General features: G+C 53.5%; 3 protein-coding genes across 3 annotated transcripts; 1 reads left to right on the top strand and 2 right to left on the bottom strand.

The window, feature by feature from the left end:
• Nucleotides 1–4,945: 4,945 nt before the first annotated feature.
• PHYSODRAFT_333397 (hypothetical protein) lies at nucleotides 4,946–7,332 on the bottom strand (the record flags this gene model as incomplete). The annotated part of the gene is made up of 4 exons (XM_009530580.1): nucleotides 4,946–5,234; nucleotides 5,264–5,456; nucleotides 5,519–5,899; nucleotides 7,272–7,332. 4 exons carry the CDS (start codon nucleotides 7,330–7,332, stop codon nucleotides 4,946–4,948), a joined length of 924 nt encoding a protein of 307 aa, XP_009528875.1.
• Nucleotides 7,333–8,334: 1,002 nt separating this feature from the next.
• On the top strand, nucleotides 8,335–9,339 carry PHYSODRAFT_406977 (hypothetical protein; the record flags this gene model as incomplete). Its single annotated transcript, XM_009530579.1, has 2 exons — nucleotides 8,335–8,602; nucleotides 9,119–9,339. Coding segments are annotated over 2 exons (489 nt in total), but the record flags the coding sequence as incomplete, so codon positions are not given.
• A 1,232-nt stretch (nucleotides 9,340–10,571) lies between these two features.
• PHYSODRAFT_333395 (hypothetical protein) lies at nucleotides 10,572–11,867 on the bottom strand (the record flags this gene model as incomplete). The annotated part of the gene is made up of 1 exon (XM_009530578.1): nucleotides 10,572–11,867. The coding sequence occupies one exon, from the start codon at nucleotides 11,865–11,867 to the stop codon at nucleotides 10,572–10,574; it is 1,296 nt and encodes a 431-aa protein (XP_009528873.1).
• Nucleotides 11,868–12,604: the final 737 nt, after the last annotated feature.

The raw sequence follows: 12,604 nt of genomic DNA, 5'->3' as shown, positions 1-12,604 counted from the left end.
TTCTCTTCTGCATTCTTCTTCGGGCAAATATCTTCTGTTCACTATGCTTGGGGTCAAATATCTTGTCTTGAGTATACCTTGGGTTCAGCGGTCCAAACTTGCGATCGGCTTGCGATTCCATTGTCACACGGCGTCGAAAATGCCAATTGTGGGTCCTTGGGCTCGGTTTTGTATGGTGCCTCTCGACTCCTCGAAAGTATCCAGTCTGCGCATTCATAACGGTTCTTCTAGGTCACGCATCACTTTGATTGCAGACTGACGTCGAACTGACTCGAATCCGTGAAAATCAGGTGACACTCAGGGTCATCTTCTGAAATCCTGGGAATTCTGAGGAATCTGGGGGAACTGTGGGGATTCTTGGGTGTTGGCTTGGGATACACTTAAGTTCAGTATCGAGAGTATGGATTTATGGTCCAAACCCAGAGAATCATCTTGGAACTCTGGGTCAGCTGCACTTAGGGAGGTGAACACTGGGTCATCATGCGGCACTCTGGGTAACAAGTCTGCTACATTGCAGGCTCGCGTGTACCTCCACAAAGCCAAACTTTTAGCGGGTTTAGCGGCCTCCTGCGCATGATCATGGTGGTAGTGGGCTGATTCTCAGGGTAATTTGATCCTCTGGGGCACTCTGAGCCACAGCAAGATGAGGTGTACTCTGGGATACATTCGCCAGAGACACTTTCCGCCAGACTTTAGGCACTCATCGTAAGGGAAAGTCCGCGGCTGGACTGAGTGTTTTCTGAAATCCTGGGCGTGCATTCCCAGGATTCACACTTCCAGCCAGTTGGGTCCATCTGCGGTCAGGCGCAGAATTCATTCCACAGCATCACTTTTCTCCCACAATCTTCACTCGTGTCACAGGGGTACATTCACGCCGCATCCATTTCATCCGCCACTTGTCGTCCTATACAAGCTCCAATTCATTTCTAGAATGGCACGTCGTCGGCGAAAAACTGAGAACCGCCTCGTGTCATGTTGGTCGAACGAGTCAAAGAAACCGACTGTTCGTTTGCTCAGCTACTTGAAGCCGGCTTGACGAACTTCGTTGATTTGGATAAGTTACTGGCGATGGTCACACCCCGGACCCGAGGGCCACCGACTGCTCGTTTGGACCCGCATCTGCTCTACGCACGCCTACCGCGGTCCTATCGAGGCTTCGTTATGTTGTTTGACGGTTCTGCGAAGACCGAGAAGAACGGTGGATATGGCAGTTGCTCGTGGATACTATGGAAGCTACCAGAGTGGACTGTAGTGCTTGCTGCAAGCGCTTACCTCGGGAACACTATAGTAATCCTCGCTCAGTACACCGGGATGAACAGCGGCGTCTCTGCTGCATTACAGCATGGAGCCAGCGATCTAGTCATCGTTGGCGACTTGAGACTCGCGATCCAGCAAGCCGTCTCTTCACACAAAATCGAAAACTTTCTTGCTGTGAGGTTTGGCAGAAGCTACCACAGCCCATACTGTGTTGGCCGAGGGTATGTCCTTGACGACGCAACCGTCAGCAACCTCGTAGATGACCTCAGGGATACGGTTCAGCTTCATCAGCTCTAATACTCGGTCGTCCTACAATACCACCGTAGACTTCTTGCCCTCGAGAGTCTCGCTTGCTAGAGAGTCGGCCGCAGCGTTAAACTCTCTCACCACATGCAGGTACTTCACCGACCGAAGCTTGGCCGTGAGTTCTTGGTGGTGACTGAGTTGTTGCAGCAATGACTCCTTCCGACAGGCTATCACCCCTAGACCGACCACAGACGGCAGAACGAGATTGAACCCGGACACGTAGCTGTGATGACCAGACGTCAAGCGAGAGCAAAGGAGAAACACGTCCGGTTTGCAGATGAAGTCTCGGTCACCGATCAGGGAGACGCATCTCACCGGTTAGAAGCCAATGGTGTCTCAGAATGAAGCAGAAGCTTCACCACTGCGTGCCGAGACGTCACCAGGCCCACCGAACGCAGAAGACATTGACCCGCTGGTAGTACAGGAAGAACGCCGAAGGAGAATCGCCTCCGCTCAAGATGAAGAGTTACGGTGGTCGAATCTGAAGGCAGTGCTCCGGGGAGATGATGCGAAGATTGGATACAGAGCAGCACGAGATGCATGGAAAATGGCGGACCAATTTGTGTTGAGCGAGGACGATGTACTATATTACACAAGAACGAGCAGTCGTTCAAGTGACGGCGAGCAGGCCGAGTTGAAGATGAGACTCGTGGTGCCCACAACGATGATCCAAGAGGTCCTGCAAAGCTGTCATGACTCACTTGAAGGCGGTCATCAAGGTATTACCCGTACGCTACATCGAGCGGCGAGAGACTATTACTGGGTCGGCCAGTATGCCGATGTGGAGAAACACGTTAAGTCGTGCCCTGACTGCAGTTCAAGTAAGAGCCGACCTCAGTTCCGCGGGTACTCGCCAGGGAACATCCTAGCCGAGAGACCCTTCCAACTAGTCTCTATGGACTTCGTGATACCGCTACCGAAGCGTCGCCGTGGCAACACGGCTCTCCTGCTGTTCCAATGCTCGTTCACGGGATTCGTGATGAGCAATGCCATGTCCGACACTACTGCCTTACTCGTTGCGCAAGCTTTCGAGGAGTGTGTCTACCGACGCTTTGGGTCACCGTCCTTGATCCGTCATGACCGAGATCCTCGATTTATGAGCGAGGTCTTCCAAGACTTCGCAGAAATGATGCAGTCTCGGTCGAGAGCGACCCTGAGCTACCGACCGCAGGCCAAAGGCCAGCAGGAGAGATCGGTGAAGACGACCATGCAGTCAGTCCGCGTATACGCTGAAAACCCATTGCAGCAGGATTGGGACGAGATCGCCGAAAGACTGATCTTCGCCATCAATAGCTCCCGTGATACGACGAGGAAGGAAACTCCGTTTTACCTCGTTCATGGGCGGGATGCACAGTCGACGCTCAAGGCAATGTCCTCGTCACTCAAACGAGGCTTCGGTAGCCAAAAGGACGCGCTAGCATGGCGCCGCGAGGTCAACCGACAGCGGGAAATCGCCCTGAGGATGGCCAAGGAGTACCAAGCCGCGGAAAAGGCTCGGAGAGCTGAAGAACGCAATGCATCACTTGGCAGGAAGGAGAAGGAAGCTACGGCAGGCTTTCACGAGAATAGAACCTCGGTCGACCGAGCACCGAGTTTCCCTGACCATGGTGGAGCTACATTGACGAGAACAAGGCTTTTTTTGCAGCCTGGGAGCAGAGTCTGGCTGTACATGGAGCGGGTTCGACCAGGACTGACCAAGAAGCTAGCCCATCGGTGGCACGGACCGTTCCGCGTGAAGAAGAAGGTCGACGAGTTTGCGTATGAGTTGGAATTACCCGACCGAAGGGGATACCGGTTCTACCCGATGGTGCATGCTTCACGACTCAAGTCAGTGGACGAGTTCGAAGGCCGACCGAGGGTTCGTTTGGCTTGTGAGGTCACCGAAGACACTCGTCTTGACTTCGACGAGGAACTACTGCCTGAAGACAGTTTTGAGCCGGACCACCTGGATGGCGAGTATGAAGTCAAGTCTATCCTCTATGACCGGACCCCGTTGTCAACGAGTACTCACCGGGCCGTCCGAGAGTTCAAGGTGAAGTGGGTCGGCTATGACGAGCCGACATGGGAACCGGCGTCCAATCTGTCGTGCGGTGGCCTCCTGTATGATTACCTACGCCGGAAGCGAAGCGACCGACGTTTGCAAATGGTCCAGGTAGCCGACGAGGAGTAATCCTGCGCCCCAACGAGGATTGAACAGCTCGCAGGGGCAACCCAGCCCGCGATGTCAGGCGAACGAGGCTACTGGAGATGATGATTGAACTGCCTGCGAGGGCTATCCAGCTCGCAGCGACAAACGAAGAAGTTACTGGAATCTGCATGTTATGTGTTAACCCTTTCGCGAGTACCCTCAATAAATTATAGTATACAACTCATTGAGATTTCCTTCTAAAAGGGCGGTCTAGGCGTCCTTTTACAAAGTTACGGAGCCTTTTCGGAGTGTCTCATGTGACATGCCATCTACGGTGATTTGCAGGATACATAGAATGTATGCGTATGACTTAGAATTTGTATAAACAATGATTACATGATGATTACTCTGCGTACCGATTATGATTTGTTTTAAAAGAAGGTTGATCACTAGCTTGAACTTGTGCAAAAGGGCACAGGATGCGCCCTTTAAGAGGGGGTACACTCTACCGTGTTTTGGAAAATCATCTAAAGGGCGCTTTCTGTATCCTTTTACCGCGAAAGGGTTAAGTGAACGAGTCGCGATGGAATAGAGATATCGGAATGGAGCCAGGAATAACGGACGACGCAAGCAAATCTCGGTCAAACCCTCAACAGACGAAACAAGTGCTGATGAAGCGACTAGGAGGGCGACCGAGGCTTTGGGTGCAGCAGTCGAAGTAGAGCGGTCAGATGTGAAGATGGAGACGTCAACCACTCTAGCAATGGGGCCCTCAAACACCTCCGTGAGTGCGTCAGAAGCCTCACTAAGACCGGACTTATCAGTCAGTAAGACGGGTCTTACGGATCTGTAAGACCGGTCTTACGGATTGGTAAGACCAGTCTTCGTTTTCACAAGACCGGTCTTAGTCGATGGACCCAGCCAATCAACTTGGCCTTGGAGTGGACATGCTACTGAGTGGGAACGCTACACGAGGCGTTGCCTCAAACGAGGCTTGGTTCGCAGCCGTTGCACTCCACCACTCACGGGTCACTCCATCTTCAGCTCCAAACTTAGTCACGGGCTTGAGCGTGCATGCCCCGCCTCGTTCCTTCTTAGCTATTGCGTCCGAACCCACGGTCGACCTACTAACTTCACCAGCACGTATTTCACCTCTTCGCGCCGTCGCCTAAGCCAAAGCGGTCGAGGGCTGAGGAGAAGCTATGGGAACCGCGACCGAGTATTAGAGGCAATGTACGCTGACGGGAGAGAAGATTACTTGGCCCACTTCTTGCGAAGCTTCACAACCACCGGGTTGCGGTGACCGAGTGTTGCAGCGAGGTTGGCGATGAAAGCTTTGACGGCCTTCGCCCGAATCCAATGACGACGCTCCCACAGGGCCAGCCCGAGGTCGCCCTTCTCGTTAGGGTGAAAGGAATTGCCCTGGAACTGCCTCCTCAGGCGAACGAAGAGTTGATGCCCGGTAGCCCGTCGAGAACTTGCTCGACTTGGCGGGTACCCAGTCACGTCGATCAGGCATGGATCCGGGAAGAGCTGGCGCAAACTTGGAAAGGGTAAGCGAGGTTCTCACACTTGCCGAAGGCCTTGATCCCGTCTGCCGAACACGGAGCAACTATGGCGTCGTCAAAAATGAGAGGCACGCTAGCGTTCTGGATCAAACTCCAACACTCTTGACCGCCGGGTGACACGAATCCCGGTTCGAGAAACAGTGACGCCAGGTTACTGAGCTTGCGCGACCCTGCCGCCGGGTCCGATGCGTCGACCACTGCAGGGTCGATAAAAGCAGGTCCATCCCTCGGTGTGGCAGTCACTGTAGCTGTCACCAACGCGTGAACGTGAACCGAAGTCGACCGAGTGTAGGTCGACGGGGTAGCGCAGCTGGAGCGGCTTGGGCAGCCACAGGAATCTCGGCCGCCGTAGCCTGAGGCGCCGGAGGTGCTGCAGGACCTGTCCGTTGGGCAGCCGAGGCTTCTTCTTCGTCATTGGAGCCAAAAATCTCTCGCATGAGTGCTGCATGATCCTCCGAGGTCTCCGAGCTATCCGACGACCCTCCTTTTGGCAAGCCCCCGGGAGGCGATGAGTCACCGGGGCCAGCGGCAGTCCTCGTTGGAGGAGCCGATGGCGAGCTTCTCGAGGCGGACGGGCCCTCGCTGTCACCAGCAGGAGACTCGGCAGATGCGTCGCCCGTCGGGCCTACGCTGATCAAGGCTTGGGACACGATCGACGTAGATTCGGGAACCGGGACGGCAGGCGGAGACTCGGTGGTGGTAGCAGGAGAAATAATGAACTGTATGAGTAGACGGCGACAGCGCAGAACCTAGCAGCATGACCTATCGGCCACAGCTATCCCAGTAAAATGTACCAGTTAGATGCCAAGAGAGGGTCATCTTTTGACTTGACGTACCACGGATATAATCCTATTTGGTCTGCAATAGCAGCATAAACGTTGCTCCCAATCCCAGTAAAATCGCCAGTGTTTCTACTCTGATTTAGTGCACCAAGTCAACGCGTGCATCCATTACTAAGTGTGAGTTAATGCATGCAAGGGTAGAATTGCTAAATGAGAGTGTACTTGAACTTGTGGCTGCACACAAAGCTCTGCAGAACAGTTTCACGCGTTATTATGTTGTCTGCATCCTGTGAAGCTCGTTTAGCGTCGTGTAGCTCTCCTGCCAGGAGATCTCCTGGCAGTGACGCAGCTCGGTCTTCGTATCTATCATATCGGTAGTGAGTGGTTGGGAGAAGCGCAGTTAGCCCGCGGGGGGGGGGCTCGCGGAGAAAGGCCGTAAGGAGGGATACGAAGAGGATTTTTTACGTTCTCCATGTGAATGGTAGTGTTCGCAAAAACACTAATAGCTGTATAGCTAAGACTAACGTTTGCAAACTGTTTGCTAGTGTGGCTAACATGTTTGCGGAGTTCGATTGCACCTTTTCAACTTCAAAATGGCAAAAAGAAAATTCAATACGTCAACATGTAAAATCAAAACGACAATACTTTGTAAGCCGATACTTAAACCTGTTTGTAATAGTGGAATATATAGAAATACAGAGTATCGAATATCTATTGGTTGACCATGAGCTGTATCATCCAATCGTGCTCGTATAAGATTGTGAGACGGTCCTGACTCTATTCGTGACAGTTTGAACTTACGTTTTGTCATTTTGAACTAGCAATTTGCCATTTTGAAGTTGAAAAGGTGTATTACTTATAACGATTCTTATTAATACCAGTAAAGCATTTTATAGTTGAGTTGTATGCGAAATTCTGTTTTTCTACGTCAATTCTGATGTACGATATTCTCATATCAGCGCTGTGGTGCGCACCTGAATTCGACAATCGGCAACAGTCTTGAGGAGCTATTAGTTTGTATGCTAGTGATCGAGTAGCAAACATACACGTTTGCAAACAGCACTTACAGCGAATTAGCGCGTTGTATCCTGGTCGGGTTGGGGTGACGCCCTCCCGGGAAGCCTGGGCAAGCATGCTGCTCGCCCAACGCTCCGGCAGACGCTTCACGGCGTCTGTCAGTCTTTGACGGGTCTCTCCCTCTCCACATCTCTCTCTAACCACCCCTCTCACCCCCAGCTCCCAGCTCCCAGCAACGCAGCCACGACGCCGCCCGCGGAAGCCCGCTCGCCATCTCCGGCTAGGTACGTTAAACGTGCAATCCATTGGCTCCCAGCGCAAACAACATGAGACGCTCCCTCGAGACCTGTCGGCCTACCGCGTCGACGTATTAGGCCTCCAAGAAACCCGCATACCCTATCAAAGTGAGCAGAAGGCCGGTAAGTACCATCTCCTGACTCTACCGACATCCAACCGATGGCATGGCATTGGTTTTGCTATTGCACCTCACCTGCGTAAGTTCCTGTATAAGAACTGGGCCCATTCGGACCCTGTTGGAGTCCTCCAACTACGCATGCCCAAGGCCCAGCGAGTGAACATCATCAATGTGTACTCACCGCACAGTGGCTACACCTCTATCGAGGTCGACCGTTTCTACGAGGATTTTCATGCAATGCTCACCAAACTCCCACAGCGCGATACGACATTTATACTGGGCGACTTCAACGCAAACATTGGACAGCAACGCGAACACGAACCCTTCTTAGGACAATGGGGACGTGGCCGACGCAACCGCAACGGCCACGTACTCGCCTCCTTTTGTGACGCTAATGACTTGTTTATTTCTAACACTGCTTTCCGAAAGCGCGCTTGCAACATCACGGCGTGGACGCTCCGACTCAAGGAACACAGCATTTTCAACCAAATCGACTACATCATTTGCAGCCAGCGGAATAAATCCCTGTGTGTCAACGCACAGTCGTGGGGCGGTATCCTCACGCCGACCGACCACAAGCTGGTCACGCTGGACTTTGATCTCCGCGCACTCGGTGGGCTCCGGCGTCGAGTTGCCAGATTCCACTTCAACAACGCCGAGACTCGCTTCGCCACGCACCTCCTAGTGCACGACCAACGCTCCCGACTACAATACCGCCAGCTACTATCCGCTAAGATCACCGCCATGCCACACCAGGGGGGTTCGCCAAATCAGCGCTGGGCGACGACGCTGAACACAGCACTGGAATCAGCAGCAGACTCGATTGGATACCTTCCACTCGCCAAAAGCGCCAAAATGCCGGATCCAGAACTAGCACGTCTCTCCTGCGAACAACGACGACTCTGTCTAGCCATCTACAACGACCGTGCGCTGGACGTCGATGACCTCCGCCGCCGACGCAACCACGTACTTCACAAAATCAGGGAGCGCAGCAGACACCTTGCTCGCACTTTTATTGACGAGAAACTAACCGCCATAGACCGCTCTAGCCATTTGGCTAGGATGTTCGAGGCAACGCGAGTGCTGCTTCGACAGCGCTCACCACTAACGTCTCGATGTGACTCCACAGGTAAATACATTCTCCACCGCAAAACAGCAGGCGCCAAGATCAGACAACACTTCAAGGAACAGTTTTACGACCCGAGCCGACAGCTCGTCCCCAGCGACAGCGTGGCTCGCCCTCTGGAGAGGCCCATTACAGCCGACGAGCTCGCACGCGCCTTCCATCGCCTTCGCAATGGCCGCGCAACCGGACCTGACGCCATCCCAGCTGAGCTACTCATGTACGGATCTACGACACTAGCTCAACCTCTCGCTGCCATACTCAACGACGGGTTCTCTACTGGAGCAAACATTCATCTGGGTGACGGAATTCTCCTTGGACTTCCAAAGCCAAACAAGCCGGCTGGTCAATGTGCCAGCCTTCGACCAATTGTGCTGTTCAACAGCATTCGCAAGGCCATCTCGCTCGTCATTCTCGAGCGCATCTCCCCGAAGGTCGAACGCTTTCTGTCCCCTCACCAGAGCGGGTTCCGACCCAGTCGCAGTACTGCCGATGCAGTATGGGCCCACAGGTGGATAGCAGCACGGGCGCAGAGATTCAAGGAACGGTTCCGCATACTGGGGATCGATCTCTCCCGTGCTTTTGACACAATCAACCGCGACAAGCTCCTTCTGGTTCTCGAGTCGATTGTCAGCAGCGATGAGCTTCGCCTGATCCGACTACTCCTACAAGACACCAAGCTCGCCCTCCGATTCGGCAACGACTTGCTCTCTCCGTTTGAGAGCAACACAGGTACCCCCCAAGGTGACTCACTCTCCCCTGTTCTTTTTGTTGTTTACCTCGAATCAGCCTCACGCGATCTTGCCGGCCAACTTGACGTCCCCCACGACCTCCTCGCGGACATGATTGTATACGCCGACGACGCTGACTTCATTTGCAGACACGAAGATATCGCTACCCTGATCGAGACTCAAGCACCAGCCATACTGGCCAAGTGGTCACTCAAGATGAACGCTTCCAAAACGGAACACACAATTGTTCACCGCAGCCCGACAGCCCACACCACCCGGATCGCTCGTGCCAAGGATGAAGCCTGGCGCAACACTTGCAAGCTCGGCTCTCTACCGAAGATCTATCGCGCCGTAAAAGCCTAGCCACCGCAGCGCTCCACCGGATGTGGAAGATCTGGCTTCGGCCGTCAAAGACCTCGCAAGCGACTCGAGTCCGCCTCTACAACAGCTACGTATTGCCCATCCTGCTTTACAACTGCGGGACATTGGCGTTAACCCACACTGACCTCCTTGGCCTCGAAAGGTTTTACCGACAACAACTCCGCAAAGTCATCGGCGTGGTCTACCCTCGAAGGATTTCCAACACCAAGCTGTACGACCTTACCGGGACGGAACCGCTACGCTATCACCTCCTGCGCAGCCGATTGCGATTGTTCGGCCATATACTTCGCTGGCCCGCAGCTATCCCTGCATACCGCTACATGGACGCTTACTTCAGGCCAAGCGAGCCAAGCAAATGGAGAGGCAGACAACGGCTCACGCTTCCGATGGTCCTCGACGCCGACCTCCAGACTCTTTCTTCCGGGCTCCGTCTTCGTCGTTCTCCCGATCTTTACCTCCTTCGCCTTTGCGCGCAGGATCGAAAAAGCTGGAAGCACCTGACGGAGGCCCTACTTGCGTACGTGCCGATTGACGGACTCTGGTCGAGAGCAGAGAGAGAATTCGAGAGATGAGAGATAACCCGACGCATGCGGAAGTTGACACACCAAGGTGGTAAGACGGCTCGCGTAACGCGTTCACAATAATAGCGCGTTGTGAAAATCACTAACATGGTTGTGGAGCACGCTAATTAATGATGAATATTCTATTTTATTTTATTATCAATAATAAGCCACCGACGCTTACAAAACGAAATCTCGAAGTTGAAGTGGCAGCGTACAAGCATTACATTTCGATGTATGAACACGGTATGTATTGAGCAGCGTATAGTCCGCGAAACCTTACTAATGAAATGAAATCCTTCATCAGGCATTTACTTTCGGCTTGTTCGCTTTGTAGAAGGCATTGTACAGGCGCCAAATTTGTGCGTCCGGGTTCGTCATCCACGTGGCTTTCTCCATGTTGAGCATTTTCCAGATCTCTGGCGGCTTGACGCCATCCCGGAACCACTGCTTGAACTGCGCGGCCTGGAACTGCTTCGCCAACTTCTCAGTCTTCGGCACCTTCTTGGCAGCCTCCAGCATCTTGGCCAGGTCTTCTCTGCCGAAGAACTTGGTAAACGTTTGAATCATCGTCGTCCCCTTTCCAGGGTTCTTCGAGTTGAACAGAAGGGCGTAGCTGATCCACGTGGACAAGTTCGGGTTGGTGAGGAGGTTGTCCACATTGCCATTGAGCTTCAGCAGCTTGAACACGTCGTCCGTCGACTTCACGCCCAGCCACTGGTTAAACTGCGCCTGTTGCAAACGTGTAGCCATCTTCTCCGTGCTGGGGACATTCTTCGCGGACGCCAGCATCCTGGCCAGCGGCTCATCGCCGAAGAACTTGGTGAACGTCTGGATCAGCGTCGTCTTCTGCTCGGGATTCTTCGCGTTGTACCGACCCAAGAAGTCGATCCACGTGACCAAGGCCTGGTTCGTGAGCACCTTGTTCACGTCCTCGTCGAGCTTGAGCAGCTTGAACAGGTCTTCGCTCGTGTATCCCATACGCACCCACTCGTTGCCCATGGCCGTCTCCAGTTTGAGACTCACCCACCTCATGCGACGATTGCGTGGCTGAGCGTTGAGGAAGATCTTGGCGAGGCCGTCGTCGCCGTACCGAGACACTAAGACCGACATCATGGCCGAATTGGCGTCCTTCTCCGCATACATCACGTACTTGAACCACGAGTTGAGCTGCGGCGTCTGGAAGAGGTCGTCTCCGGCCTTGTCGAGCTTCATCATAGTGAAGTCCTGCTCTGCCGTCTTACCTTCGGCCTTCCAGTTCTCCCTCTGCTGGAGCGACAGCCTCGCCGCCATCCGCTTCTGGCTCGGGTAGTTCAGCACGTACTCGATTTTATTCGCCAGCGCCAAGTCTCCGTAGGACTTGGAGATGATCCCAGCCATCGACACCTTCTTGTCCGGGTTCTTCTTGTTGACCAGGTCGACGTACGTACTCAAGGTCTTGAGCTTCGGGCTGCTGAACATCGCGTCGAGTCCACCGTCGAGCTTGAGCTTCTTGAAGATGTCGTCCGTTGACTGCTTCCTCCAGAGCCAGTAGCGAGCATGGACGCTGTCCGTGATCTTGGAGCCCAGCGACTTGACCCATTTCGTCAACAACGACATACTGGGAGCCGGACACATGGTGATAAAAATTGCCGACAGACTCCGTTTTCTGCGCAATCTCAAGACGGATGCGAAAACGCGATGGTGACTTGCCTCCACTCGGAGCCCTGCCGGGTGCTATTACACAATGCAGATGCACAGGTCGACTCACTCTCATCTCCCCAGGCTTGGATTGTTGACGTTGATCCTCCTAGCACGGCTCAATCTCGAGCGAAAGTTATTGACCGCACGAATGTCTCATTGAAAAGTTTGACGCTAACTGGGTCACTCGTGATATTTATTCTTGACAGCATTAATAATAAACTTACCCTACGATACAAAGGTGAAGGTCCGTTGCCTGGAGCACCTTGTTAACTCGTTGGTGGGCGGAATTCGAGGCGATTCACAAGCTACTCCTTCTGTAGCTACTACGGGCGACTAACTTACTCTGGAATCTGCGCGTGTGTCTCGAGCCAACCAATGGCATGCAGCACTGACGGAGCACGAACTAATTTACTCACCCACCGCATCGTGCGCTTGCTGCACTTGATATGGTTTTGAATCACGCACCCACGTGATCCGACACAAAACGCGTCGTTCTTTTCCAGTTCTAGCCCCCAACCTAAGCTTCTTCTTCGCGAGGGCGAATCGACGAGCTGTATACCGCCTGAAGCTCGCCAAGAGAACGCGCCTAAGGATTCACGTTGGTCACCACGCACGGTATCCGATACGGTTCAACACCTGTCTCGTCCAAGTTG

The sequence above is a fragment of the Phytophthora sojae genome, assembly GCF_000149755.1.
Source record: "Phytophthora sojae unplaced genomic scaffold PHYSOscaffold_5, whole genome shotgun sequence".
Lineage (NCBI taxonomy): Eukaryota > Oomycota > Peronosporomycetes > Peronosporales > Peronosporaceae > Phytophthora > Phytophthora sojae.
This window is presented reverse-complemented; position numbering and strand designations above follow the sequence as displayed.